This window comes from Curcuma longa, unplaced genomic scaffold (assembly GCF_044706935.1).
Source record: "Curcuma longa cultivar G26 ecotype Majalengka, Jawa Barat unplaced genomic scaffold, ITB_CL_G26_1.1 contig_24410, whole genome shotgun sequence".
NCBI lineage: Eukaryota > Viridiplantae > Streptophyta > Magnoliopsida > Zingiberales > Zingiberaceae > Curcuma > Curcuma longa.
Window position 1 is genome coordinate 6,535 of NW_027432411.1, and position 13,769 is coordinate 20,303.

At 41.1% G+C, this 13,769-nt stretch overlaps 2 protein-coding genes across 2 annotated transcripts; one reads left to right on the forward strand and one right to left on the reverse strand.

Moving 5' to 3' along the window:
* Positions 1-2,323: 2,323 nt before the first annotated feature.
* Positions 2,324-6,717, forward strand: LOC141818336 (sucrose synthase 1-like). The gene is made up of 16 exons (XM_074705857.1): positions 2,324-2,453; positions 2,841-2,978; positions 3,066-3,195; positions 3,276-3,427; positions 3,511-3,703; positions 3,789-3,907; positions 3,974-4,190; positions 4,284-4,379; positions 4,474-4,647; positions 4,730-4,846; positions 4,937-5,103; positions 5,175-5,399; positions 5,481-5,799; positions 5,894-6,138; positions 6,218-6,356; positions 6,448-6,717. The coding sequence occupies exons 2-16, from the start codon at positions 2,881-2,883 to the stop codon at positions 6,508-6,510; spliced, it is 2,454 nt and encodes an 817-aa protein (XP_074561958.1). The 5' UTR covers positions 2,324-2,453; positions 2,841-2,880; the 3' UTR covers positions 6,511-6,717.
* A 377-nt stretch (positions 6,718-7,094) lies between these two features.
* Positions 7,095-7,570, reverse strand: LOC141818337 (FCS-Like Zinc finger 15-like). Its single transcript, XM_074705858.1, has one exon. It carries the CDS (start codon positions 7,568-7,570, stop codon positions 7,199-7,201), a length of 372 nt encoding a protein of 123 aa, XP_074561959.1. The 3' UTR covers positions 7,095-7,198.
* Positions 7,571-13,769: the final 6,199 nt, after the last annotated feature.

Consider the following 13,769-nt stretch of genomic DNA (forward strand, 5'->3'; position numbering starts at 1 on the left):
TCTAAAATTAAAATGGATGTTTTTAAAAGTAATTTCAAAAAAATTTAAAAAATGAATATAATTAATATTAAATATTAAAAATTATGGGTCCCAACAAAATTAGGTCCTAAGCATAGGGCCTATGCCTTGAGTTGGCACTGACTGCATGTGTAGATTCAATAATCCAATTCATTAATATTAATTGATTGTCAACGAGCTACAGGCTATGTCCCTGTAAGATGGGCTTGGGTAGGAGAGGATTTGATTTCAATTGGCATGTTGAAATCTTCTTTCTTCTTCTTCCTTTTTGAACTCTTTCCCATTGAGATGAGGACTTTAATTGTCGTCCATTCCTACAAAAGACTCCACTACATTATAGGAACTCTGGTTAGCGACAAGTAAGCAAGTAATAACATTGGCTCTTAATTCAAATCAATCCTTTGGTTTTCAATTTTTCCTTATAGATGATTGATTACTAGATCTTATGATGTATCCTTTGATTTCGTTTCAATGTATTGTATTCCTTAATTTCAATTGGTATCAGAATTTAGGATTAATTTATCATCGTTTTTAAAGCGGAAGGATTAGATTTTGATGATTTGGTATGTATACATCGATTTACATTCAATTCTATTTGTAACAACTAATCGATGCATATGTATCGAATCTATGATCGGATATGCTAGGATTTAACTTAGATTTTGAACTATTCATATTGTTTCATGAAGACCACGAAGAACGATGGCAGATTTAGATTTTTTTACCACCATTCTTGAGCAAACAACATCATGTGCGAACAGAGAAAAAGAACCTCATAACTAACAATTGATTGGTAAAAATTTTTAATCGATTGCTCGGTTGAAATTCACACACAGCACACCTTCAACTAGAACATTCTTTTGAGGTTCGGATGATATTGAGGTCTCCGATTAGCATACTTTTGAAGTCTAGTCCACATAGAGGAGTCAATTCATTAGCTTAAAATCATGAAGCAAGACAATTAAACTAATAGTTATAAGGCAACTAGATCTAGTGGTAGTCGACCATGTAATTTATCTTCGGGATATAGTTAAGTTGGTTATAACAGGACAGACTTGTTGAAGTGGACAAAAGTCAAATCTCTATAAAACTGAGGCAATACACTCTTCCATCGTGGTCAATTACAGTTTCTCAATTTATCTTTTCATAAATGATCGTGAGACCGATTATGTAAAATCGCTAAAATCACCTTTCATCTTTTTATTGAAGTTGGCCACATCATTTAATTAACAATATGAGAGATCAAAGTACTCTCCATTAGATCACACCCCTCCAAACAATGTCCTTGCATCCAAAACCACGCGAGCTCTTGGATTCATTGAACATGGCTCTACTTTCTCCCCCAATAAATATATAAATAAATAAATTAGCAGCAGCAAGTGGGTCTTAATAATTAATTAATTGGCAAAGAGAGAATTAAAAATAATATATAAGAGAATAATAGTTTGAAATTTTTTTTTGATGCGTGTCATTAGATAAGGATTAGTGGAAATGGCTCGCGGCTGACTCAGCTTGGCCCCACCATTAGCAAAAATGTCTCAAAGTCAACCATCTTTCTATTCCTCCTAATATACAAGATTAGGAAAAACAAAAAATGATGTCTCCTTGCCATTGTGACTGTGTTCTTGGAGTTACGTGATTCATTTTTCTTCTGAATATATTTTTCTTATGCGTCAATGATGATGGTGACGAATGGCAGTTGCACGCCAGAGTAATTAGCGTTTGTTTTATAATCGGACATGTGTGCCGGCGCTGGGCACGGCGAGATTCAGGCCAGAATCATGCTGCAAAGGTTGGAACCGCCAACCTAGCGGCCCCCTATCCCGGCCCCACAAATATGAGGGAGAGTAAATCATGATGAATGCGGGACTGGTCACAACATGGTGGTCGAAGGCATTTGCACATGGACAGATATTGATGTTATCGCATTTGCTGTCATGGACCTTCGAACCGTCCATCTCATGCTGCAAGCATCCATGTCGTAACCAGCTGACCTGCCCGTGAGGGCAAGATTAACAGTTCTGAGATTCAGGCCAGAATCATGACTGAATTAAAGGTCGACGAAACTTAATTGTCTCATCTGATGAACAGTTCTGAGAAGTCGTAAACAACAACATCCTAAACATTGTTACGCAAAATTAATCAAATCAATGGTGCTGCAGTGGTTTTGGACCAGCCTCCGACCGGAATCTGCAGATGGGTTTTGATTCTGATACGGTCGTCGCGCGAAGAACTACGAGGAGCTGCAAACGAGAAGAAGAAAGTGCTGGGTATTGTACACTATAAATATGCTGCAAGGAGCCCTCCCATTCCTCATTCCTTCTTCGTTCGAGTCGTCGGCGTGAACCATTTTTTGGCATTTTCTTCCTTTCTTGGTAGATTGTTGCTTCCGGGGCTTTACCTCCGTCCGGCCATCTCTGCCTCGGACTCCCTGGGTAACGTCGCTCTCCCTAAAAGATCTAATTTTGGTTTCCTCGACTTTCCAACGCATGGAAATATTTTTCTTCTTGCCGTTCTAAAGGAGGAAAAATAAACTCTGATTTGGTTCCTTGAATCTATAAGTCGCCTTTTCTAGAGCTTCTGTAACTATCACTTATTTACGTGTTCCAGGAAGTTGTTAGACTAGTACTGTTTCTGTTGTTGGTCTCTTCAGTTTTATCGATCGATTTCCAGACTATTTCTTTGAGTCGAATTGTATGATTAATGCTACCAGTTGAAGTCAAAGATCTCTAATTGGGTTCCCATGTGGTGTCATCCGGTTGTTCAGTCAATCCTTCCAACTCATATTACTTCATACTCTTGTTCCTTTATTGTTTCTTCAGGTTTTAGGCTTCTGAGGCTTAGAAGGGATACAAAGAGGACATGGCTGTCCGCACCTTGACTCGCGTTCTTAGCTTCAAGGAGCGACTCACTGATTCTCTTTCCTCGAATCCGAATGAACTGCTGGCTGTCTTCACGAGGTATGGAACTAATAATCTAACCTCAAAAAACTAGTGATTTTGGTAAGGAGCGTACAAGAAATTGATGCTTTCTTTATCGATTTTCAGGTATGTTAACCAGGGAAAGGGGATGCTGCAAAGACACCAATTGCTTGCAGAGTTTGAAGCCGCATTCTCCAAGGAAGAGAGAGAAAAGCTGAAAGGAGGAGGTTTCGAAGATGTTGTAAGAGCTGCACAGGTGACCAATTGATGCCAAAAGTCGATCGAGAACTGGGTTTTTGTCGGCGTTAGTAGAACTGATGATTCTGTGGTGTGCAGGAAGCCATAGTCATACCGCCGCTTGTCGCTATTGCCATTCGGCCTAGGCCTGGTGTCTGGGAATATGTTCAGGTGAACGTGAGTGACTTGGGTGTGGGCGAACTCACTGAATCTGAATACCTGCAGTTCAAGGAAAAACTTGTGGACGGAGTGTATGTTGATCTACGATCTGTGTGTAAACTATGGTAATTCACCTTTAGCAATTGAAGTTACAGTTTTGTTGCCTCTTCTTCAGTTCCGACGGCGACTTCGTGCTGGAGTTGGATTTTGAACCCTTCAATGCTTCTTTTCCCCGTCCGTCACTGTCTAAATCCATCGGCAACGGAGTCGAGTTCTTGAACCGACATCTATCTTCAAAGATGTTTGTTGACAAGGAGAGCATGTACCCACTGCTTGCCTTTCTGCAGAAGCACAGTTACAAGGGCACGGTAATTGACATTTCTGATCTCATAGACAAGAATCATATAGACTGTGATAAAAGCTTCTTATAATGTTGTCATGATTTACGTGCAGGTGATGATGCTGAATGAAAGAATACGAAGCCCTAGTGGTCTGCAATCAGCACTGAGGAAGGCTGAGGGATATCTGCTGAGCATCCCTGCAGACACTCCATACTCCGAGTTCAATGATAGGTAACTTCCTCTGTACTCACTGATCATGATCAATTTAGAGAGAAGCTTGAAGTGTTTGATTTTTAGGTTTCAAGAGCTTGGTTTTGAGAAGGGGTGGGGTGACACGGCTAAACGTGTACTCGAAACCATGCACATGCTTCTTGATCTTCTTGAGGCCCCTGATCCATGCACGCTGGAGAAATTCCTTGGAACAATTCCAATGGTCTTTAACGTCGTCATCCTGTCCCCGCATGGATATTTTGCACAAGCTAATGTTTTGGGATACCCTGACACTGGTGGCCAGGTGCAAATTCTTCAATTTTTCAGCAGGTTTCGACGTTGAGTTGCATCCCACTCTTTCTCAGACTCTTACTCCTATCTTCCAATCCATCTGCAGGTCGTTTACATTTTGGATCAAGTCCGTGCTTTGGAGAATGAGATGCTCCTCCGAATAAAGCAGCAAGGCCTTCACATCACTCCCCGTATTCTCATTGTAAACATGACATCGAAACACATGCTTGAATCCAGTTCAGATATGCTAATCACAATGACCTTTTGTGTGACTCTTTTAGTTCTTCTTATAACAGGTTACTAGATTGCTCCCTGATGCAGTAGGGACTACTTGCAGTCAGCGACTTGAACAGGTCGAAGGAACGGAGCACACGAGCATTCTGCGAGTGCCTTTCAGAAACAAAAATGGGATCCTACGCAGATGGATCTCGCGTTTTGATGTGTGGCCTTACCTAGAGACTTACACTGAGGTAAATGTTTGCTCTGCTCTAGTAACCTGACACCCAATTCAAAGTTGCTTGCCTCATTGTATATCATCTTTCTTGTCAACAGGATGTCATAAAAGAACTTGATATAGAGCTCCAATTAACACCGGATTTGATTATTGGAAACTACAGCGATGGGAATCTAGTAGCATCTTTGCTCGCGCATAAACTAGGTGTCACTCAGGTATGCACGTTTGCGAACAAAATGTACACTTTGATTCTTTCCCAAGTAGTGTCTTACCATTCATTATAATCTCAACTTTTCTACTTGCAGTGCACAATTGCCCATGCTTTGGAGAAAACAAAGTACCCGAATTCGGATATCTACTGGAAGAAGTTCGAGAATCAGTATCACTTCTCTTCCCAATTCACGGCTGATTTGTTTGCCATGAACCATACTGATTTCATCATCACTAGCACCTTCCAAGAGATTGCTGGAAGGTATTTTGACATCTTACTTCTGATTTAGTTACTATAAAACTTATCTGAACATATATATTTCTGTGTTACAGTAAGGACACTGTGGGACAGTATGAGTCTCACACTGCATTTACTCTTCCTGGACTGTACCGTGTAGTACATGGAATCAATGTGTTTGATCCAAAGTTTAACATTGTTTCACCTGGAGCTGATATGTCAGTCTACTTCCCTCACTTTGAAACTGAGAAAAGACTCAACCACTTCCACTCTGAGATTGAGGAGCTGCTTTTCAGTGACGTCGAGAACGATGAGCACAAGTGAGATCCTCTTACAAGTTAGATTGGTTTGGTGTGCCCTGTCATCCTTTGAGCTAACTAAATTGCTTTGATTTTGCGCAGGTTTGTGCTGAAGGACAGAAACAAACCCATCATCTTCTCAATGGCAAGATTGGATCGCGTGAAAAACTTAACTGGTCTCGTAGAGATATACGGCAAGAGCCCGAGGTTGCGCGAACTGGTTAACCTTGTCGTGGTGGCAGGAGATCATGGCAAGGAATCGAAGGATATCGAGGAGCTAGCTGAAAGGAAGAAGATGTTTGATCTTATCGAGCAGTACAATCTGAATGGTCATATAAGGTGGATCTCTGCCCAGATGGACCGATTTCGCAATGGCGAGCTGTACCGATGTATTGCTGATACTAAAGGAGCATTTGTGCAGGTAAATTGACAATTCATTGATTTGTCTTCTCTTTTGGGAGGCATCAGAATCTACAACTCTCGATTGACTGAAAGTGAATTCATTGTTTGTTTAGCCTGCCCTTTATGAAGCTTTCGGGCTCACGGTGGTCGAATCCATGACCTGCGCTCTGCCTACCTTTGCTACAGCCTACGGAGGTCCTGCAGAAATCATTGTTCATGGAGTATCTGGCTTCCACATTGATCCTTACCAAGGGGATAAAGCTACTGAGATCCTGATCGAATTCTTCGAGAAATGCAAGGACGATGCCACCCACTGGGATAAAATCTCCAGAGGAGGACTACAGAGGATCTATGAGAAGTGAGGCTCAACTCTTTTCCTCTGCAAACTTTGATTGAATACACAATTCCTTTTCAAATCTGCATGGAAACTTCAACAGGTACACTTGGAAGCTGTACTCCGAGAGGCTGATGACGTTGACTGGTGTCTATGGATTCTGGAAGCATGTTTCAAACCTCGAGAGGCGCGAGACCCGTCGTTACCTCGAAATGTTCTATGCCCTCAAGTATCGTGCCTTGGTAAGCAACCATTTCTACTCTGATATCCAATTTGAATACTGAGTGCGTGCGTTGTTACGTTCCAATCTGAGTCGACGTGATTATATTCCAGGCAAGCTCTGTTCCTTTGTCCTTCGACCCCGAAAACACACAGAACGCAGCTCCCACTGAGTAATTCTCAAGACGTTTACTGAGCAATAATAAGATGCTAGGCCATGCTCTCTTCATTGGGATTTGTTTCCTAGCAATGTGATTCCTCTATCCGATTCTGGGGACGTTGTTTTTGCTCCCTTTTGAGTGCTTTTTTAATCTGTAATCTTTCCAATTTGCTTCGACCTTTGCAACACTTGAGTGATGATGAATCTCAGATTTACATTTGCCATTCCCAATCCAAGCCCCTGCATGGCCATGGCCATGGCCATGGATGGAGAGGCCACTGCGTTTGTCGTCTGTACTATTTGAGCGGATGGCGTGGTCGTTCTCTGCGGCCCCACGCGTTCCAGAATGGGCTCACGCACGAATGGGCGCACGCACGACACGTGCGTGCGGCTGGCTAGATTCACCGCCTTAGCCCCACGTGCGATTTTGTTTAATTAAATTTTAATTTCTCTAAAACTAATAAATATTTTTTTTAAAATTTAAAGTAGGTAGTGACATAATGGATGCTCTTATTTCCCTACGTGGCGTTTCTAGCTGTTTCTAGAAAAAACTCGCAAGCAATTTTGCAAAATTCCTTTACCCATTAAAAGCTACAGATATGAAGGAGCAAAGGAACAAACAACAAGAAACCTCGTTCGATCTGAATTTGGAGATCTTGTTCGTCGTTTCACGTGGACGAAGGACTTTCAATCTATCTCTCGCACTCACTTCAAATTCTCTTCGTTCGCCCAGTCGATTTGGCGAGAACGGCACTCATCACTGCAAAATCCTTGGTCTCCCCTGTACATGTAAACATCCCTGCAGGGGTTGAGCTCCCTCCTGCAGAAGCAGCACGACTGCAAGAACCCCAACTCCGGCAGCCGTATCAGCCTGCTCGTTGCGGTCGCAGATTTGGTCAGGACGTTCGATCCTTTCTCCCCTTCGTCGTCGTGTATGACAATGCGCAGGCCTTCGAGGCCTCTCCCCGACGACGATGCCCGTTTCGCCTGCTGGGGCACTCTGATGCTCACTGCCCTCTTGCTGGCCTCGCCGCCTTCGTCGCTGACGTAGAAGATGGTCTTGTTCGTCGACGACATCTCGATGAGAAGGCGAGGTTACAGAAGAGGAGTGGGTTTACACACAGAATCCGTGGCTCATGGCTGGCTACTTAAAGCCACTCGAGGTCCCCGGCCAAAACAATTCTTCACCTCTTTCACATGCTAAAATGGGGAGCTGCTTTAATTTCTTCTACTTCGGAAACTGTCACTCAGATTGCTCTTTTGTGTGCTTGAATGTAATGAATTAGGGACACCAAAAAGGTTTAGCCAGCATGTGCCTTCGTGGTGGGTGGAATGTTCTAATTGGTCTGTTTCAATGGAACTGTCCTACACAAATATTTATCTATTGCATGATTCTGAAAGCAGGGAGAGTTGATTTGTAAGGATGGTGAATAATTGAAGGCACTTATTGCTGTCAATCGTACAGATTCAGAGTAGTTTATGGGGGCCTAAGTATCTCTGCTTCTAGCTAAGTACTCACACGGATTTGAGATGCGTGACACATTTATTGCATTGTCCAAAATGCCTTGGTGGATAAGGATGGTGTCCTTAATAGAGATCGACTTATGCCTATATAGGTGAAGTTTTTATTAAATTTGATCCTTTTATAAGTAAATATTTTTTAAAAAATCTCTAATAAAAATAAGAACAAATCAGACTTTACTGCAGTTACGCGGACGACGTCTACCTTATAAAACTACAAATACACTGTGATGAAAAGGTAGTTAAATTTACCGTGATTGAATTAATCGCGATTGTTCTTATTGGAGATTCGAAAGGGTGAAGCACCGGTGAGATATATCTTTAAAGTTGACTGATTTTCAATGATCGAATCGAATGAAGAAGAGGCTGTCGCAATCCCAGCAACACTCGATGAGAGTTGGATTGAAGGTTAAGATGGATCTTGACTCAACCATTCTGACGTTCAAATTAAATCTTAAGAGTAAAGAGAAAAAGAAGTATAATGGCCGAAGGAGAAGTGCTGTAGAATAAATTGTGTGCCTATCTTTGCTTGCTAATGCGAGTCTATTTTTATATTCTTTTGTAAAAGGTGAAATTCATCACCTCAGCGGCTCCACACGGTCGGTCCTACGATCATATGTGAAGAGGTAAATCGAAAAACTGCAATTGGTCAGGACGGAGGAGGGTATTGCTCGGCTTCACCGAAATTTGAACTCTTGCCCTCTTCTGTAAGTCTGCTCCGTCGTAACCAATTCAGTTATGCCCCGGGGGTGAGTCTACTTTTAAACTCTTCTGCAAAAATGGTGAAATCCGTCACCCTAACGATCCTACACGAATATCGGTCTCACGACCATTTGTGAGGAGGTAAATCGAGAAGCTGCAGTAGGCCACGACGGAAGAGGGTATTGCTCGGCTTCGTCAAGATTTGAACCTTTGCCATCTTCTACAATTCTACTTCGTCGTAACCAACTCAGCTATGTCCCAGGGGCTACTTTTATATTCACTCCTATACAAGAAGGGGTGTTCATATTATCTATGTCATGATTGATGAGACTTATAAATATAGGAGGCTTCCAATCATATTATGAAGGTCATATCATCTCACATCCTATTGATCATGTCATCTGACATTCATAGAGGAGGATGTCCATCATCATGCTCTTGGGGTCTTGTTATCCCACGTCTTTTGGACCTGTCATCCCAGCTTTGAAGGCCATGTCATCTCATGTCCAACTAAGTAGGCCTGTATGAGAGGATTGGCTTGGCCAAGCTAATGTGATCAATAGAGTCGAATAGAGATGGTTGAGCTGGTGAGGTCGAGCAAAACTAGCTAAGCTGACAAGGTCTACATGACTTGCAGAGCCGATGAGGTTAGTAGGGTCAAGCAAAATTGACTAAGCTGATAAGGTTGATAGGGTCGAGCAAAACTAATTGAGCTGATGAGCTCGGTAGGGTCATGAAGTCAATAAGGTTGAGCAAAGTAGGCTATACTTGACCTGAACTTGGTCCAAGATTATTCTAGACTTGACCTAAGTTTGACCTCCTTTGACCAGTCGTCTCAATTTGACTTTTGATCATCATGTCACGTAGTAATGTGGTTGAGTTGTTCGAGGACTACGTGCGGTGGCCGGCCAAGATCGTCATCGATGTGGATGCTCGTCGCAGGATCATCGACGTTTGGCCCTGGAACTCTGTGGTGGAGATCCAAGTTCGCCGGTCCAAGATCCACCGGAGGAAGCAATGGATTCACTCACAGTGGTCGCTGGTTGATAATTAGTTTGAGGGTATTTATAAATCACGAGGATGATCCATCCATTTGTTTGTTTGCTTGTTTTTGGTTCTTTGTCTAATTTATTATTTGTTTCCATGCAGAAGTCTGAGTATCAACGAGAGGTGGAGGCAGAGGTACCTTCCGGATGCGGCGGAGGTGCTTCTCCTTACAACGACAGAGAGTCCTGCAACATGTCCAGCCGGAAGAGGAGTCCATTTGAGGGAGAGGAGGTGGAGAGCCGTCAGCACCGGCGCCAAGTCGTTTCTCGAATCTTCGGTAGTGCGTCGTCTTCGCTTAACAGTCCTGATTATTCTTAATTAATTAGTTGAGATAATACAATTTTGTAGGTTTCATGTTCTTCCGCTTCTTCCATGGTTTTAGGCTATAGATAACATTTTGCCATAAGAATTATTGAGATTAACGATGAAATTAGCGATAGATTTAAATTTTTATGACTAAAATAATGATGAAAATTTAGTGATGAATTTAATTTCGTCGATAGAATAACAATGAAAATTTAATTATGTCATTTTTTTTTTACAATTTTAAGTTTTTATTTCCTTTTTTGCTGGCCAATCTCTCGGCCTCTCCTCTCCGATCTCTAGCACAAACTTCTTCTCTTTTTCGATCTCTATCACGCATCCTGTCAGTACGCTCCGTGTTAGTATGTGCACCTATGTGCCAAGACACTCTTATGTATTTGTAGATAATTATTTCATTAAGGTAAGTATTTATCGTTAATTATTTACTTTTCTGTATGTATATTATGTGATTAATGATAAAGTCTCACGGATTAATGGTTATATTAATCTGTAAATAGTCCTTGATCAGATAAATATCTAGAGGGGGCATAGATATCTAAATCAACGCTGAGTATGACTAGGTCGAGATAGACCGAGGAATGGATATCCAAGTTGTACTTGGGGATGCCTCATGTTTAGAGATACACTGGACACGACCCGCTCAAGAGGAGACCACATATTAAGCATCATTGGTCAATCCTCTTATGAACGAATGTAACTTTTTTGATTTGAAATCTTCATTTATTCTATGCGTGAAGTTATGTACTTTGATGCCGTTAAAAATAGTCTTTAATCAAATTATGATTCATATGGTTATTGGGTATATGACAAGGCGTAAAGAGAATAGTGTTGAGTCAATAGAGGATTCATCGCTCTCTTGGATTAGGGAGTTAACATCCTGGCTGCTTGATAGAGACATTGAAGGGATGTGACACGAACTAACACACCCCGGAATTCGTCGAATGACTCTCTTAAGACTATAATAAAATTTTCACAGCGGAAATAAACAATCAAAGACAAGAATCAACACCGAGATTTAACGTGGAAACCTCCTCAATGTGAGGAGTAAAACCACGGCCTGAGGCACAACCAAAAACTTCCACTAAATCAACAAAGAAGTGGGTACACAAGTGTTCTTCTCTAGCCACCAACAACCAGCACATAAACTTCTTCTTCTATTCAGCGTAACATCAAGAACTCGTCTTGGTAATCATACGCTTAACAACACAAATAGAAGAAGTTAAAATCAAGAATACCAAATCTGACAGTTTCGAAACAGGGATGAAATCGCCAGATAGAAGACTCCAATGACGATCTCCACCGTTCAGAATGAAGAACCTCAAGTTGGAAATACTCTCTCAAAATTTCAGGAAGATTCAACGGTGCAATTGGCGGCAACGCCCGGTTAAGTGAACGTCGCGCAGGCTGAAATAGAACTGCGACGAAATCTATTTTTCGGCTAACTTGCTTGGCTGCGTTTTTCTCTCTTATCCTCCGAAGATAACCCTAGATGACCCCTTAATATAGATGAGGGCTTGGGCTTCATCCGTGTAAAGAAACACGGGCTTGGGCCGCTCTCACATAGGAGAGACCAACCCAACAGACATTACTGACTTGAAATCCATGACCATGGTGGAATGGTTTATCATTCTAGAGGAGTCTATTATATCTTGAAAATCAAGTAAAATAATTAATTGGTGATAATGCATAGTGCATGCACTGAATTAATTGGGATGTAGTTTAGATGAAAAGATTGAATTACACAGTAATTGGTTCATGATGATTTTAGTTTATAACTAATATTTTATCACGTTGAGTGGCTAAAAACTGTTGCTAGACGGTTACCTTAGTCTATGTATGAATTTACACTGCCTTCATGTATAAAACCTAGAGGGTCGCACGCATAGCACATAGACATAAACAATATCTGTAATTGATTATTTTGGTAGATATTAAAATTAATCAATTTATTATTTCTGAATAAGAATTAATTGGATTATTAATTAATTCTGAAATATTGAAAGCTAGAATGGATCAAGATCAAATGTGGTTTTATTTGATCCAAAGAATTTGAATCATGATAATTCTTGGAGATTAATGAAGAGTCATAACTCTTCATCTTCTTGGATAATTATTAAAATCTAAAACTCTTCATCTTTCTTACATTAATGAAGATTCTTTATTAATTTTATATTAATGAAGACGTTTCATTTTCTTACATTAATGAAGACTCTTTATTAATCTTATATTAATGAAAACTTTTCATTTTCTTACATTAACGAAGACTCTTTATTAATCTTATATTAATGAAGACTTTTCATTATTGGAGACTCTTGATTTTCTTTATATTAATGGATGGAGATTCTTCATTTTTCTCTTAAAGGCTATAAATAGCCACCCTTGAAAGAGAAGAAGAAGTAGTAGAAAGATAGAGCTCTCTCTCTACTTCCCTTTTCTCCCATTGAAACAAGATCCATAGTGCTTCCAAAAGTTTTTGTCGATCCTAGAGGCTAGCACCTAGAGGATCGTGTCCAATTTGTGATCTAGTGCACATGGATACCGCTAGAGGAGTCACACTTGGGACTCTTACTTGTTTGTGATATCGTTCATGATCGTCAAGGAGTACAAGGTATGTTCTTCATTTTATGTCATTTTGTTTAAAGCTATATGTACCATGAAGATCCATGTTATTTATATACATATTCCGCTGCGCTCTTGATTCCATCACTCCGATCCTCTCCTCTTCAATCTTCAGTATCCTTCTCATCGGTATGCTCTAATCCTCTCCTCTCATTCCGTTCATCAGCCTCGATTCTATCTCCGATGCAACCTTGACCGGGACGAGCTCGATCGGTCGCTAGCTTTATCAGGCACAAGTTGAGCCACGAGCTTGGTCGTATTGGGATCATCCCGGTGCAATGCGCGTGTTTACACGTTTCGTAAACGTGCGCAGCGGAAATATACAGATAATTAAAACTAATTAGTATCATAACACATGCATGCATAGCAGGTAATAATATGTACAAGGCATTACAAGAAATTAAAATTTTCAGAATAACAATTATTCTACGTGCATAAATAAAATTTACAGAATGAAATTATTCTAAACGTGTACCTCGTGATGATGATGTTGAGTCGTGTTGACATCAATCGAGGGGTCATCGTCGGAATCCCACCTCTACTGGTGATCCACGCCAAGCTCCTGTCTGGACGACTTCGAAAGCCACGAGTCGCGTCATCGTCTTCGGTACTAGCCGATGATCGATGACGATTGAATCGAGAGAAGCCTTGTTCTGGAAACCACACAACAACGTTTGTCGCGATTGTTTCCAGGGCTTTCCAACTATCATCAGAAATCATATTCTCGATGTAGTTTTTCGATGGTCAATCTTTGACCATTGATAATGGACAAACGATCGGAAACCCTTTCCGATAATGATGAAATAATCTCCGGAAGCTTCGTAAGCTTCCGCAAAATTAATAAACAGTTGTATGACGATTGGGATTTGATTAACAACAATCGAAAATCCAGCGAACTACCCGAGAGCGGCGCGGTGGACGGAACACCTTGATTTTAAGGCTTCTGGTCGCGGTATCTCTCCCACACGGCCAGCGGTGCTTCCATCGGGAAAACCAAGCCATATTCTTTGCCGCAACCCGCAAGGAGAAGATTAGCAAGGAAGAAGAAGAAGAGGAGGATGTC

What these genes read in the sequence shown, in the direction of transcription:
- LOC141818337 (XM_074705858.1), bottom strand. Translation starts at nt 7,570, where the DNA reads ATGTCGTCGACGAACAAGACCATCTTCTACGTCAGCGACGAAGGCGGC.
- LOC141818336 (XM_074705857.1), top strand. Translation starts at nt 2,881, where the DNA reads ATGGCTGTCCGCACCTTGACTCGCGTTCTTAGCTTCAAGGAGCGACTC. An exon ending in CTGCTGGCTGTCTTCACGAG is followed by an intron (nt 2,979 to 3,065) that starts GTATGGAACTAA and finishes ATCGATTTTCAG; the next exon opens with GTATGTTAACCAGGGAAAGG. An exon ending in ATAAACTAGGTGTCACTCAG is followed by an intron (nt 4,847 to 4,936) that starts GTATGCACGTTT and finishes TTCTACTTGCAG; the next exon opens with TGCACAATTGCCCATGCTTT.